Source organism: Oreochromis niloticus, linkage group LG20 (genome assembly GCF_001858045.2).
Source record: "Oreochromis niloticus isolate F11D_XX linkage group LG20, O_niloticus_UMD_NMBU, whole genome shotgun sequence".
NCBI classification, from domain to species: domain Eukaryota; kingdom Metazoa; phylum Chordata; class Actinopteri; order Cichliformes; family Cichlidae; genus Oreochromis; species Oreochromis niloticus.
The window spans coordinates 33,414,839-33,431,429 of NC_031984.2; the positions used below are offsets into that span (position 1 = coordinate 33,414,839).

The window sequence follows — 16,591 nt, forward strand, 5'->3', positions numbered from 1 at the left end:
ACTCTCCATTGTGGCAACTACAATTTGGCGACCGGACGAAGGGACAAGGAGTTGGAGGCGTCAGCCGTGGACCTTGGGCGTTGTTGCCACTCTGCGCACCCAGAGAGCACCAAGCGGCCGCATAAGATAAGGTAAGCAGAGCTTTTTCTGCATAAAAAATTGGTGCTGTCTGAGTGCTGTCTGAGGGGGTTCCGCCGGGTTCAAGGTATACTTTCGCCTCGCCTTGAAAAAGAACATTAAAATTGTCCTTTGTAATTGGAGAGTTAAAATTGTTACATTGTTAAAATTTTTAATATTGGAGACAGGAAGGAGCAGAGTTTAATGCTGGGATCTATGTGTAACTTTGCTGTGAACCACGGCGCGGAAGTGTGTGTGTGGCTGCGAGTGGGAGCTGCTGTGTGTGTAAAGAGGTTATCTGTCTTGACCTGTGTTTGGGTTGATGACTGCTGAGCCGTGAGGGAGTGTGCGCTAAGTGGGATCTGTTGCTTTCTGTTTTGTTGTGGGTTATAGTTCTTGGGGAGTTTGTTCTGTTATTCTTTAGTGTCGAAGCTGAAGGATAGACTTGTTAGTGTGTGTGTAAGTTGCGCAGAAGTAAAAAGATGAAAAGTGATGAAAAGTGATAAAATGATGAAAAGTGAAAATATGTCGGCACCCCAAGGTGGTTACCGCTGGAAACCTAGTTATCCATTTAAGTAGATAAGGTGATACAGGCTAACTAGGTTAACCATTTAATTGGTTAACCTGGTTAACCCAAGTGAATTGCTAGGTAGTCAGGACTGCTCGGGCTTTGGGGGATTTTTGGGATAAATTCCTAGCCAGTAACGCGGGGACTTGGGGCTCACAGTAGGGATCTGAGGGCTTTCGAGTCCACCGGTCTGGACGGGCTAGATGAAATGCGCGCGTCGCGGAATGAAAGGCGACACCTTCGGCCAAAGTGTAAATATGTAAATAGCTGTTACTAACCTTTAAGTATATTCGCTGCTGTAAATATTGCTGATTAGTAGTTTAGAGTATAGTTTCTTGTTGCTGTAAATATTGCTTAATATTAATCTATAAATATAACTAATGTATGGCTGTAAATATGAGTTAAAGGAACACGCGTGAGGGGATGGGTTTTGATTCATAAATTAGAAAAAAGGGAAAATAGGTAAGGTAATACAACGTTGTAAAAGAGATGTTAAATTAGACAAGGTGTTAAAAAATTGAGCAGCTCATTGTGGGACAGATTTCGGCCAAGGGGGTGTTAAAAGTCATAATTAAAGTATGTGAGGAAGATTAGAGAGGGAGGTCGGCAAATAACTAGGGCAGTAAAGTAAAAAAAAATTTACTCTCAAGGTTTGTGTTAAAAATAGGGAAAAAGAAAATCATTGTCAAAATTGGGATTAAACCCTTTAATGTCTTGAGTAAGTAGATACAGGGTTAAATAAACTAATATTGTGCTGACAAAATTGGAGTAGAGTGGAGTAAATAAGTACTTATCGGTAAATAGGGAACGAATAGAATCAGATGAGTAAAAATAATAACAAGGTATAAAAACAGAATAAAATAACTGTAAGGTTATAGAAAATAGAGCTCTAAAAAAAAAAGGGAAGAGAAAGGAAAGTATAAGCACTACTACTTGCAAATAACTAAATAGTAAGAAATAATAATGAGACTAACAGTAATTCTAAGATATAGCTGAGATAATAGTAACAGAATGCGAGTGGTGGATGGCATGGCATAAAGTTAATCAAACCGAACTTTAGTAGGAAGTGATTTAAATGAAATCAATAAATAAATGAAAAATAAAAGATATTGATTAACCTATTTGCATGGAATGGTGTGTATGGAAAATAGCTGGTAAAGGGTGGTGAGTGCACAGCTGATCAACCTGAGGCTCTGGCGACCGTTTCGCGTATTTACAATAAAATCTGTAAGAGGATCTGGTGTTCAAAACAAAAAAAAAAAAAAAAACGGGCTTGCCCAGTGTGGGCGGGTTGTGTGGGACTCCCTGTGCCGTTGCCGTAGCAACAATAAGCCAGCGCTCGCTTGGGAGTGCTGGGTAAAAAGTAAGAAGTAACAAATTGCGACTGTGTCCTGACATTCCGAAGGAGGAAGCGTAGTAAAATAGATAAGCGTGCTGGTTTAATAAGTCACAAACATAACATCTCATCCAAATTTAGTTGAAAGAAGTGTTTTAAAAAGAAAGAAAAATCAATAAATTATAAATATATAAATAAAATAAAATACATTATTTCGGGTGTGGAATTGTGATACATGGGAGTCAGTCAGAGCAAAGAAGGTGGGCAGGTTATAGCCCTAAGGACCGGGTGATAAAACGACACCCGAGTCAAAGGAGGAGGATTTTAAAATGTATGCGTAAGTGCATAGTAGAACATCAGGGGCACATCAGTGGCCCCCAAATGGTACCTTTAATATGGCATGTGTGAAGAGGTGGAGCTAAGCATACATAAGAAAGTGGCCACTGACCTCCAAAAAAATCGAAGCAAGAAAATAAAAGATTAAAGGAGCGAGAGGTTTGGGGTGGTTTAGACAAGAGGGGGCTAAATTGAGGCAGAAGCTGTGGAAAACAAAAGTGTCATCAAAAGGGAAAATGAGATTCTGATCATCACAGGTGTCTCCGTCGGCCCCTTTGTGGCCAGAGAGGCTCCACCACACCACACACAAATCAACATTCACAAGCGGGGCAATATCTCCTGAGACACATGTCCTCTGAGCAAGCTGTAATTAGTGATGGCACACAAGATGTGGACTGTGAATTAACAGAAGACTCACTGTCACCCTAAAGGATAAGCGCAATGGTGTGGAGGAGAGAATTGGAGACATGATGGAGAAGAAAGCGAGTGCTCCACTGCACCTGTTATTCTGATGAAGTTGAACCTTGGTATAGGACAGAGCTGAGTCGCAATGAGGCCACATCTCTACCTGGTAATAAAACTGCAGCAGAGTCAGCAGCACCTCAGACTCAGGAAATGCTGCACCCCCTAACCAAAAAGATAAGCTACAGAAATGCACAACAAAGCGAACAGGTTTCACATCGGGAAGAGTTAAACACTACAGTTCTGCTAGAAGAGACACTTGTACGGCTGGATCAGCTGATAAATAGACATTCACAGGGATTAAGGATCAGGAGAAAACAAAGCATGTGAGCATCACACCTTGAGGCCCTGTACCAGGACAGACAGGGCCCACAATCAGGAGAATAGAATGGTGGAACAATAACAGATAATCCTCCCAGAGGAAGGAGCAGCCGCATCTGCTTGTTTCTCACCTATGATACTGTTTCAAGTCAGCCTTTGTTAAAGATATCACAGGCCTACAAGACGCCATTTCCAGGGTCAGCGGTGGAAAGGAGAGAGAACGAGGCCATGTGAGGGAGGATGACAGAGGAATGCGGCTGCGGAGTGGAAAGGTGCACAGAGCAAGCAGTCTGCCACATGATTTCCAAAGTCACAAGGATTCAGAAGCAGCATGGCTGGAGCAGGGAGTGATGAGGGTATGAGCCCTATGTGCCCTATCATGAAGAAAGGAGGGTCTCAACATATGTGCCGTGGTCATTCATGGACATGGTGGACTGGCTGAGGACTGCCTGACCTTTCACAAGGGGCGGGCAATGGATAACAGCACTCGAGGAAAGTACAGCTGGAGTGACCCTGGCCTTGGGGACATTAAAGCCCTCCTAATGAAGGTGGTCGGCAAGCATGCAACAGTAAACATCTTTGACAATGCTAAACTGGGTCGAGTTTGCCAAAGCAATCTGCTGGATGATGTAAATATGGGGATGCATCGTACTGTGTTGTGGGAGGCGCTGAGGAAACAATATCCTGATGATGGAGACCCTCTAGTTTAGAGGGGGAGGTTTTGAAAGATGAGGAGTGTCCCTCTAAGTGGCTGCATGCTTTTCAGCGCAAATGGAAGGATGAGACGGGAAGCGCCTGGAATGCCAACAAATCTACAGAGGCCTTATTCAAAAGTATGGTGAAAAAGGGACTGCCTGCTCCAGTGCAGCAAAAATTAGAGCAAGTGGTGGGCCTGAGTAAGATGGACTGGCCACTGTTTGTGGAGCATATAGTACATCATGTGAATTATCACAGAAAAGAGAAACAACGAGAGGAAGAGACCAATAAACACCTGACTAATAAATTAACACAGCTACAGTTGGGAGAGCTGACAAAAAACAAAAAGGAGAAAACTAAAACACAGGCCCCGCTGATAACCACACTAACTGAGACACAAGCCCCAGTGATAGCAGCTACTCCATCTCAGAACTATGCCACGCCTCCCCACAGGCTCAGACAGTTTTCCAGCCTGCTGCCTCATCAGCACATACACACATCAGTAACTCTCCTGCTCAAACTGGGCCTGCCCTGCCTGCTATACATGTGTACGTGAATCAGGGTGAAAACTTATACCCACAGGGTCGTGGACGAGGCAGGGAGGCGATGAGAGGAGGATTGATAAGGAGAGGACGAGGGAGAGGAGGACAATTACCAACGTTTAGGCTCACCCAGCCTAACCCGCAGCAGAGCAATGTGCCTAAAGGAGACATTATATGTTGGAGCTGTAACCAACCTGGACATTTGCAACGGGATTGCCCTGTTAATCCTTGGACAGGGCCCTCAGCAAACTGGTTATAGGGGTGTCCGGAGGAGCCTGAGGGGGAGATGGAGCTACCTGTGGTGTCATTAAATTCATCAAATGAGCCCATCATACCTGTAGAAATACAGGGACACGAATATTCATTTATGGTGGACACAGGTGCGACCTATTCATGTATTGGAACTGAAGGTGCTGGGCTCCCCCTCTCTACAGCATCAGTTAAGACAGTAGGCTTCTCTGGAAAAACACAAGTTATACCCCTCACCCAGCCAGTTCCAATGATGGTATCAGGAAAATCAATTGTTGCACCGTTGTTGTATTCAGCCGACACCCCAATCAATCTTATGGGAAGAGATATTTTGTGCCCTCTAAAAGCAAAAATAATGTGCACCCCTGATGGACTGTATGTGGATTTTCCACAGGAAGAAATACATAGAATGATGCCAACTCAAACTGAAAAAGAGGTTGAACGTCAGATGCAGCCTCTAGTCTATTGGCTGCAGTTAACACCTGAAGAATCCATGCTGAAGCAGGAATGGACAAAGTGGAAAATCTGGGTGCAGACACAGATGGGTGAAGTGGAGGAAGTCCGGCTGCCGTTACATTGCACATTACTCTTCGACGGAAATCACCGCTTTAAGGATTATGAAGCCTGCTGGGATGAACTGCTTAATAAAAAGCCATTTCTCATAACCAGTGAAGACATTTACATTGGCCCACAAGGAGCGGCAGCAGCAGTAACCCTCCCTGATGAATTAAAAGACTGGTTTCAAGTGCAAAACTCTGTGCCGCATATCACTCTTTTGATTGCTCAGGGACATGAATCTCATGAGTTGGGGCCTATGATAAAGCAGGCTCTGCAGGTACCAGAATGGGAGCCTACAGAGAATAAATTGATTCATCTATCCAAAGATAGACAGTTTGTCAGAATCTCCATGAAAAATAGTGATGAGAGTGTTGCAACTAAAGTAATGCTAAATGAAAGGCCTGTTTCTTTAATGCCTTTGTCAGCAGAACATGAACACCTGCTGAAGCAGGTTCCTGCCCAGCTGTGGTCAATAAACAAAACTGATGTGGGGAAAGTAAAGTCAGCTCAACCAGTAAAAGTAAAACTGAAGCCTGAAATTAAGTTGCCATACATTAAGCAATATCCACTCAAGCCACATGCCATTGAAGGTATCAAACCTATAATTGAGGGGTTGGAAAAGGCTGGTGTATTAATTAAAGCAACCAGCCCATGTAACACACCTATCTGTCCAATTCAGAAGCCAAATTCTAAAGATTACAGATTGGTGCATGATCTCAGAGCTATTAACGCTATAGTAGAATCTGAAACACATGTTGTTCCCGACCCCCACACATTGCTTTCCAACATTCCACCTGACACACGGTGGTATACAGTAATTGATTTGTGTTCAGCTTTTTTCAGCATCCCATTGCACTCTGACTCTCAGTATCTTTTTGCCTTCACATACCAGAATCAGCAGTATGTATACACACGTCTTCCACAAGGGTTCACTCAGAGCCCTAGTATTTTTAATCGGGTTTTAGCACAAGATTTGCAACACCTAAGTGTCCCAAGTGTCGTTTTGCAGTACACTGATGATCTGTTGATCTGTAGTCCAACTAAGGAGCAGTGTGAGAGAGATTCTATTGCTGTCTTATCCGTACTGGCGGAGGGAGGACACAAAGTGAGTAAAGATAAAATTCAGTTTTGCCAACAATCAGTGGAATATTTAGGAAGACAGCTGAGAGGAGAGAAAAAACTAATTGCTCCATCTCAAATAGAAGCTGTGGTCAAAGCCCCTAAACCGCAAACGGTGGGGCAAATGCTTTCGTTTCTGGGCATGGCGGGATACAGTCGGCCTTGGATTTGTGATTATGCATTTAAAACAGCTCCCCTGCGAGCCCTGATAAGGGCTGCAGGACAAAATAACTGTAAATCTGAGCTGCAGTGGACGGAAGAAGCATCTGCGGCCTTTGAAGCATTGAAGGGGGACATGCAGTCTGCCCCAGCACTGGGTAATCCAGATTATTCAAAACCTTTTCACCTGTATGTAGCCAACAGAGGGAGCTATGCTAATGCTGTATTGATGCAAGATACACCTATAGGGAAGCAACCTTTAGCCTACTACAGCACAAAGCTGGATAACATTGAGGCTGGCCTTCCACCCTGTTATCAAGGGTTGGCAGCAGCAGCATTTGCTTTTCAAAAAGCAGCCTCTTTAACTATGGGTCATCCTGTCATCTTATACACATCACATCAGCTGCATGCGTTGCTCTCTAGCCCGAGATTTGTTATCACTCAGGCTAGGCGGACTGGATATGAGGTAATTCTGTCCGCTCCAGAGTTAACTATTCAAAGGTGTAATACTGTCAATCCAGCCTCTAGAATGATGCTACCTGATGAGGGGATTCCCCATGATTGTTTGCAACAAACTGATAAATTTATGCGAGCACGAGAAGATTTGTTTAATGAACCTATTACAGCTGATTTAACATTGTTTGTTGATGGGTCCTGTTTCAGAGATGAAAAGGGATGCCATGCGGGATACGGCATCGTTCAGCTTAATCCTGCCAATTCAGGTTTCACCACCTTGCAGACGCAGAAGGTTGATCAGCCGTGTTCTGCTCAGTTAGCAGAATTGAAGGCCTTGACTGCAGCCTGTAAGCTGGCAGCGGGTAAAAGACTTAATGTCTACACTGATTCAGCATATGCATATGGCGTGTGTCATGTCAGTGCTAACATCTGGAAACAAAGAGGCTTTCAAAGAGCTGATGGCACACCAGTGATACATGGAGAAGCTGTAGCACAATTAATAGAAGCTTTGCAGCTTCCCAGTGCAGTGGCAGTAATCAAATGCCCTGCCCATCAGAAGACAGACACCTTGATTGCTAAAGGGAATAACTTAGCAGATGAAGCAGCTAAGCAGGCAGCTACAGGAGACAAAATGGCACCATTGTTGTTACAGGAGTCACAGGAAGCACCCTTGGTGACACTGCAATCACTTATTGAGGCTCAGAGTAAGGTAGATCCACAAGAAAAAAGGTTATGGGAAAGGAGAGGTGCAATAAGAAGTACCAGCCCTCCACATGAAGGGCTGTGGAGAAGCGTGCAGGGTCAGTTCGTCATGCCATCCTCCATATTGCCTATAGCTGTACGGAAAGCGCATGGAGTGGATCATTGCCACAGGAGGGAAGTTATTAAGAGATTGCAGGAGGTGTGGTGGTCTCCCCTTTTGATAGCAGAAGTAAACAGAATTTTGAACGAGTGTGAAATATGTGCAAAAAATAATGTGAGAAAAAGCTTTTCAGCACCTCTGGCACATATCCCACCCCCGGATGGGCCGTTTCGACATCTAGTGATTGATTTTATTGACATGGGGATGGAGAATAGGCGAGAAGGGATGAGATATGTTCTTGTTGTGGTGTGTAGGTTCAGTAGGTGGGTGGAAGCAACACCCACCCGTGCACCAGACCATAAGTCTGTGGCCAAGTTCTTGGGTAGAGAGGTTTTTCCTAGATTTGGGTTACCGGACACCATTTCTTCTGATAACGGGCCACACTTTGTTTCTCAAGTCATACAAGTGATGTTGAAAATGTTGGGCATAAAACAGAAGTTTGGGTGTGTGTATCATCCTCAGTCACAGGGAAGTGTAGAACGGCAGAATGGCATTATTAAGGCGAAAATCACCAAAATTATAGCAGATGTGGTGAAAGGAAGTGGAGAAAAGCTAAGTTGGTTGCAAGCTTTGCCTTTGGCTCTCATGTGTATGAGATCTCAAACTAACAGAACTATGTGTTTAAGTCCTCACGAGTTGCTCACAGGAAGGCCGATGCCCCTTCCGTACTATCGAGGGCCTTATGAAGGCCCTTCATTAGAGCAATTAGAAAATGAAATGGGAAGTTATTTGCGACAACTAACTAGAATACATAAAGTTATCTTTCAACAGGTGAAAGGAGCCACAGCGGACCGAGACGCAGAGATTCCTGACCATCTGCTGACCATACGGCCAGGCGACCAGGTGTACTTGAAAGTGATTAAGAGAAGGTGGGACCAACCTAGAAGGGAAGGCCCGTACACAGTTATCCTAGCAACTCCAACAGCTGTTAAAGTTGCAGGTAAGGGGGCATGGTTTCATTTGTCCTCCTGCACCAAGGCACCTCAGCCTGAGCCAGGAGCGTCACAAGAAAGCAGAGAGACAGAGGAGGGGGCAGGCCAAGCCGCCCCACGGGTGACGTCGCAGCCGCACGAAGGGGACGGTGCCACCTCCCCACAGGGAATCAGGAGATCTCAGAGACTGGCAGCGAGGCACAGCTGTAGTGATTCAACCCACAGGGGGACCCCTCCCGACCACCAGGAGCATCTGTGTAGTGAAGAGGGGGGGGCTCTACCAGCTGAAAGTTAACTGGTCCAGACAGAAGCCTAGTTAAAATAGATCCTCAAAAGAGTGGTTTAGCAAGTAGGGATATTTTAATACTGAGAAGGGGTTTAATCGGTGGGCGGTGAAAGAGGGCGAGCAGTAAGTGTAGCAGAGGGAAAATGGAGCAGGTAGAGAGGGATCTGATGCAGGGCCGGGAGTGTCAGGCTGGTGTGGACCAGGTCCAAGGGGGGGGGAATGTTATAAACTTGAAAATTATGTTGATAGCTTTCACAGCTTGGCTGGGTGTAATATGTTTATACAGCGAAGGGAAGATAATGGGACCTGTAGGAGTTAAAAGCAACCAAAAACAGGAGTGGTTACATGACTGCTTATCAGCTGTAGCCGTTATAGCAGCAGAAAAAGGTAAATTGCCCATGAGGCAGAAAATTACACTGACATACGTAAAATCTGATGAATATGGTTTGATCATGGTCTCCGACTTCAGGAGACTGCAGGTAAAAGCTTATGCAAGAAGCATGCGGTGTGACGAGGAGGGGATGGTGACATCACAAGTCATATGTGCTCCTGGGCATTGTGTAAATGTTCATAATGGGAAGGTAATTACCATAAAGAGAGCATCTCCGTGGGTGATAGTGGTTGATAGGCAAAAGCGAGGAGTGACTCAACAGCTCACCCCGCTGACTAGCTTAAAATCGACAACCCTAGAATCTAATGTTTTTTATCAGTGGTTGAAATTTTCAGCTAAGCTAGTGGAAAAACAGGATTGTATAGTTTGCCATAAACGCAAAATACCTCAAGTATTGCCGATCCCATTTGAAGGAGTGGAGAAATGCTTAGTTTCCCCAGGAAGGCATTGTTTTGCTCACTGCGTGTTATGGAAGGCCCATACACTGGAACCATACTGTAGAAGGAAGCAACCCCCTAAAGGTTTTAGGCGTAAAGGCAAGTGTGTGGAGGAAAAGTTAGGAGGATGCCCTCTGCGGTTGAGCGACACTAAACAATATCAGATACCGCCGGTAGTTCATGTAGCAGTAAACACGGTGTTCCCATTCTGCTTAGCATCAGGATTAGAACAGGAGAGCATCCTGTGGAATGACACTGTGGAAATGGCCAACCAATTAATTCAATGTGAATATCATAATTATCTTTTTCCCCGTAGTAAACAAACTTGGAGCATGAAAGTATGTAACACCACTAGTCGAGCTAAAATGCAATGTGCTAGAGTTGTTAGTGGAGCAGGAGGATCAGGACCAGATGTATATATTGTAGGGCATAATAAGTCCTATGCCCAGTGGTTGCATGTCTATAATTTAACAAATGGCACCTATCCATTAGCAGATGTGTTTTGGATGTGTGAAGAAGACAGACGAATTAGATCTGTTCTAGTGCCAAATTGGAAAGGCATTTGTGCCCCAGTCATGTTAACGGGTCAAATCTATGTGATTCATTTTGCAGACAAAGAAGAAAATGGAGTTCTAAAAAGGATTAAAAAAAACGCCAAAGCAGCTTCACAATTCCCTTGGGAAGAACAAGCAGACATTTACGTTACAGCCGACCGCATGGTTAAAGGAGTTCCAGCTGAACATCAGGCTATAGGGGAGGCGTGGATTGTGTCCGGCCAAGTAGCAGGGTCTATACCTATTGCTGGCACGATTGTAAATGCTCAATACATAGCCAAAAATTCAAGGTGGATAAATTATTTATGGTATAACCAACAAAGATTTTTGAATTGGACTATTGCAGCCCTCCAGGGAGTTAGTGAGCAATTACATGCCACGTCATTAATGACACTGCAAAACAGGCTTTTGATTGAAACTATGCTAGCCGAGGAGCAGGGTGTTTGTGATAGATTTGGGGATGATTGCTGTACAGCCATTCCCATGCACACAGGGGAGGCGGGAAACATTACAAAGGTCTTGGAAAACCTAAAAAGGATAAGAAATGACCATGTTAAACACTCTAATTGGAATTCCTCGTCTTACTCTGTATGGGAGTGGTTTCAGAGTTTATCACTTCTTCAGTTACTTAAGTCGATAGGCATAGCCATAGGCATAATCCTATTAATACTTATGTTGCTAACCTGTTGTGTGTTTCCTTTGATTAAGATACTGATCGCCAAGACCTTGAAGGCAGTGACGCAGTTTCCTGTCCGGATAGACCAAAGTGTGGATTTCACAGTAGCAGTGGAATCGTCTCCTCGGGAGCCTCAGCAAGGACCAGATTATGCTGATATGTCTCATTATGAATCATTTGATGACTTGTTAGCGTATATTGCCATGGGGAGTGGATGCGTAGATGAAAGTGGCCCAGTTGAGGAACCGCCTTATGGGGTTCCCTCTAACATCCCTGCACAAGGTGTGGGTTGTGATGTCTTCACCCCTTCCAGAGTGACACCGTAGTAAAATTAAAGAAATTAAGTAAAAAGTAAAAAATATTAAAAAAGAGTAAAAGAATAAAAAGTATGTAATCAATGAATACTGATTAGTTAAAAAAAAAAGAGTATAGTAACTGGGACGAGAACATTTATGTGTGGGATGTGTCTAATTTTGTGCTTTATGTTACATAGATAAACAGTAATGGCAGAATCAGGAGTGAAGATAGAGTATTCAGACAGCCCTACTAGGCCTGGGACCAGTTCATCACCGGAGAGACCCTTGTGGCGCCCATCCGCAGCCAACCAGCCAGAGGTCCCGCCCGAAGTCAAAGTGGGGAAGTTTTGGCTTCAGCGGTTGGCATCCATTCATCCTGCATCCGCCCAGGGGGGCAGCCAGAGCCACAGAGGGCACCTCTCTGGACCCTAGTTCCAGAGCCACGCGCGCCTACATCACCGATGACACCGCCACAGTCTCCTGTCTATTCTGGATCCTCAACACCACCTACTCCCAGGGCCTTAACGCCAATTCCAGAGTCTCAGAGGTCACCCAGACCGGGGCCAAGCCACTCTCAAAGCCCATACAGACCTCCGATCGTCGACCTTCTGTCATTAAGCCCCGTGTCCACTGCCAGCATGACCCATGAGCATTCCGGACGTGATGAAGGGTCTACACGTTCTAACACCCCTGTCCAGGGGAGGGCAGCTGAGTCTACAGTGACAGCGTGGGGAGATGTTGCTGATTCCACTGTGCAAGAACACCTTATGCAACTCCCCAAGCCTGAATTCCAAAGAGAAATTCGAAAGCTGCCTACAAGCTGGGCCCAGGAGATCAAAAGGAAAAGAAATAATTACAATGCCCGCTGTCAGTATGCTCAACGCAAGCAGATGTATGCAACCGCCCTGCAGACCACAGAGCAATATGCCCATCATCTCATTCGCCAAAACGATGCGTGGGAGCGGGCTTGGGAGAGGAGCACCCACGAGTTGGGTGAGGTGAGAGTTGAGAATGCCCGCTGCACTGAGAGGAATGCTGATCTGATGCGAGAGGTGGCTGAACTACGAAAGCAAGTGAAAGGTCAGGAAGATCATTCCAACTTCATCACTCGCAAGTTGTCTGAAGCCCTTCACACCATTGGAGCCCAGAGTAAAGAGATCCAGAGACTCACTGCTGAAAATGTCAGGCTTCAGGTGGTCAATGACCAACTCATGGCTAGTAAGGGAGTTGGTGGAGAAAGTGCTCCTGCACGCCAATCAGTGGGTGGGGAGTAAGGCCATGAAAGGACTGAAAGTCTGGCTTGAATGATGCCATATACTGTGATTATGCATAATATGTAACTTGAAATATATATTCATCTCATGTGTCTTACTTATACATCCTATGCCTTAATTAGCAGTTAACATATATCTATTAGTTGATCTTTCTTATTTTGAATTCTATCATAATTGATGATAATCACAGTGTGTTATGCAAGGTGCTCTGCAATTGTGGATGAACAATACTATGGCCATGGCAGGTTGGATTTTGTGTGTTTCATGTCGCCTTTGCTTAGCACCTGCTGTTGATTATCTTGTCTGCTCATTAAACTATGTAAGGAGCTTGCTTTAAAGTATATTAGCAAAAAAACAGCACACGCCGTAGTTAGATATTCACCATTTTTGTTTTTCATATTATGGGGTTTTTAGGTGGTACCTCCAGGTACCACAGGGGGGAATGTAGTGGATTTTTGTATGACATGTATACCTATAAATCTAACATGATGGATTTTTGTACCTATATATCTATCTGAATATATATATTCTAACTTTCATGTGGAGTTTTAGGCATGCAGTGGTTCACACACACACACACACCCACACAAACACACACACACACCCACAAGTCATGCAGCACACTCATGAGGCATATCTTCACTGTCCTGTACACACACACACACTATAAACCTACACTGGAGTGTTTTATTTTTATGTTATGCATTTAACTCATATATTTGATGTAGTTAGGCCAAGTATTATTCACATTAATATCATAATTATCTTTTATAAACTATGCTATTTGCTGTACTAATGTGTGACCTTTGACCACGTTGTGACCTATTGTCAGAGGGTAAAGCAAAGGGTTAACCTAGGGGTGTCATTTTGGACCGGGCGTTCAGCCAGCGCCCGGTGTGAACTCTGGCCGGCATTTGACCCTGCACCTGCTCCTGGGTGCGTGGGAAAGTTACTCAGCAGCAGGAGGTGGGACTACTGGTACCTTTAAAAGGGGGCCGGGGACAGCCCTCTGGGCTTTTTCCTGCTGTCTGTCCGTGGGGTCGGTCCCTACCTGCATGCGCTTACTGCGAACACCCTAGGGGAGCTTTGCTTTTCCCTCTGTTTTGCTGAGCTACACTGTTCAATAAAACAGCTGGCATAGAACTTTGTTCCTCTCCTGTAATTTTTGTGTTTTTGACTTTAATTGGAATTGGGAAGCTGAGATCTACCTATTGCTAATCTGAGGAATTACTCTCCATTGTGGCAACTACACAACACAGCCTCTGTGTTTCGCATCATCGCGTCTCTGAGTATAGCAAAGTTATTATTCAAGATCTCTGTGTTTCGCTGAATCTTTTTCTCCTGTTCGTCAATACGTCCGTTCACTAGGGATATCCTTTCGTCCAGCTTCCTACTGACTTCTACTACTCTATTTGAGATCGTAACAAAGGTGTTCTTGAAATCATCGAGCTGCTCTTCTAACTTATCTACTCTATTAGAAGTGTGCCAGGCTATACCCAGCGCAACGGAACCTGTGGCAAAGGCTACAAAACGTTTATTTCTAGCCTTAGTCCGCTCGAGTACGTCGAGCGACGGAAGCAGCGCCGGGTCGAGTATTTCGTACATTTTAGCTTTCCTCTCCTGTAGCGCGAGCTCTTCGAGTCCTTCCCTCATGAGTTCGCTGGCCCTGCGTGCGTCGTTCACTATCTCGTGGGCGGAATTGCACAGCCTGCCGTAATCCCTTCTGCAGCTACTGTCTCCTCCACATATCGCTATCAGGCACGGTTGCATAGCACTCACGTCGTAGTTGATGCACTGCACATTTAGGTTTATGTAATCTATACCGGGCGTAAAGTTCGACACAAAGTAAAGCGCCTCCACGGGCTTCACTATCACCCCGTGCTCAGACTCTACAACGGGTTTGTCTGTGACGTACCCATCGTCCACGGCCACTAAGTTCATGCTGTGGGTGGCCTCGCCACTGTTGTATGTGCTGCACACTTTGTTTACCGGAGGCTTGTATTGTACAACTTTGTTGTTGTCTAGTATGCCAACCATGTAGTGATTGCTGTCTCTCGTGGGTATAAGGGTGTGCACGTTGATTGCCGTTTGAGGCGGTCTATCGGATATGACCGCTTGCTTGGAGGGTTCTCCGGGCGTGCATGACTCCAACTTATACAAGTCTACGACGTATATCTTATCGTAGCTTGTGCTGTACAGCTCCTTGTGAGGTTCTTTGAACACACCCAAAGCACCGTGCATCGCTATCAGTCCTGGGCAAAATATCCTATTGCTGAGCCCGATGTTGTATTGCGGATCCAGGCAATTTTTCCATCCCGAGGCGGGATCTTTGTATTCGCCTGCAGTCGCGATCGCTTCGAGGTCTTGCGGTTTTCCGACGCCGGAGTCTACGGATCGTCTATATCTCGCACCGCTGACCCTGGTATTGCTCGAAATCCCGGCGGCAGCTTGTTGTCTCCACCAGTCTCTAAGTCTGTGCACTGCCGATGTTATACCCATTATGGCAGGGGTGTCAGCGCGAACGTTCTGCTTGAAGTCCGAATCCACGGGGGAAATGACAAACTGGTTTATACCAAATGCCACCGCTATCACCTCGGGGTATCTTTTCAGGGTTTCAAAGGACGTGGAGGTGAACGTAACGTTCACCATCGTGTCCCTGGTCCATATCGTCGTAATTGCTCCAGAGCAACATTTGGTGTTCAGGTCGTCCTCGCATTTTAACACGGTGTTTGTTTCCATATCCGCCAACGAGAGCTCAGTTACGATGGGCTCGAAGCCCACAGTTCTGGACTCCAATGGTGTAATCATCACTCCACCCGTGAGTGACAAAGTTACAATCAACTTGTTAGCTTTCACACCTCGCCTCATGAGAGTCAATAAGTACGGCATGAGACCCTTAGTTGAATTGTCTCGTTGTATCCACATGTTTTGACAATTTGACAATTCAGGCTCCTTCATGTCAACCGCTCCCTTAGGTGTCACAAATGACTGGAACAGCCCTAGAGTTTAGAAATCTATCGAGTCCAACAGTTTCCTGAACCTCGGCAGTCGTAGAAATAACTTGACGACCCTTAACTTAACGAGAGCTGAAGCCAAATCGTTAGCGACTTTTGCCACGTCGCTGCGTTCGCTCTGCGAGCACACCGTCGCACCCCAGTAACTAGCATCTAGCATAATCGCGGTTGAGTAAGTGGCTATCATCGTTTTATACAGAGCCTCTGCTATGTTCTGTATCATTGAACTATACCCTGCCTGCCTGTAGGAAATAGGGACCAAACATTCGTCCAGCGATACCCTCATGATAACGTGCCCCAGCTCACTTACGATATGGAATTTTTCCATGTCCAAGTCGAGGGATACGTGACTCGAATTGTACACGGCTTTGTCGACGGGTAGTACGGTAGCATCGCACAAAGACAGCGAGATGAAAGCTCCGATTTCTCTGGCCGTGGGTCGAGACAAGCGGTCTCTGTGTTGCATCTCGGAGGAACTTGAAACTTCGCATATGGCGATAGGAGCCGAAGCGTCTCCGTCTGCGTTGGTGATACCCAGGGTACTGGTGTCGGACTGACTTATGCAGAAATTGTTGCCTTCGGACCCAAAGCAGTTGTCGCCCAGTTGAGTGTAACACAAACTAATGGATTCGCTATCACCTAGGCCTACGTATGTGAGCACACACGCGTACGCTGAATTTCTGATGTTCAACACCTCGTCCGTTGTAGGCCAGGTCCTATTCTGTGGACTCGCGTACAGAGTCCTCCTCAATAGTTTATAGGCTGCACACTGCGGATCCGGATCACACTGAGCCATAAGATCATCGCCAAAATAGTACTCTTTATTTCTCGGACTGGCGTGGAGCATTACGGATATCTTGTTGATTGGAATCGTCGATACCACTCGATCCGAACACGGAAACTTGCCCGGCACTTCTCTGCAGGAGCTTTTGTCTAACCTAAACACGTAT

General features: G+C 45.4%; 1 protein-coding gene across 8 annotated transcripts; it reads left to right on the forward strand.

The window, feature by feature from the left end:
- Positions 1-13,770, forward strand: LOC109200410 (protein NYNRIN). Of its 8 annotated transcripts, none has more exons than XM_025901838.1 (3): positions 1-131; positions 8,553-11,339; positions 11,551-13,770. In XM_025901838.1, exons 2-3 carry the CDS (start codon positions 9,143-9,145, stop codon positions 11,559-11,561), a joined length of 2,208 nt encoding a protein of 735 aa, XP_025757623.1. In that variant the 5' UTR covers positions 1-131; positions 8,553-9,142; the 3' UTR covers positions 11,562-13,770. The 8 variants fall into 7 exon arrangements, 6 of the variants coding, with proteins under 6 accessions (XP_025757623.1, XP_019211524.1, XP_019211523.1 ...); XR_003215573.1 differs by lacking the exon at positions 1-131 and having other exon boundaries at positions 4,288-8,721; positions 11,090-11,339; XM_019355978.2 differs by having other exon boundaries at positions 8,553-13,770.
- Positions 13,771-16,591: the final 2,821 nt, after the last annotated feature.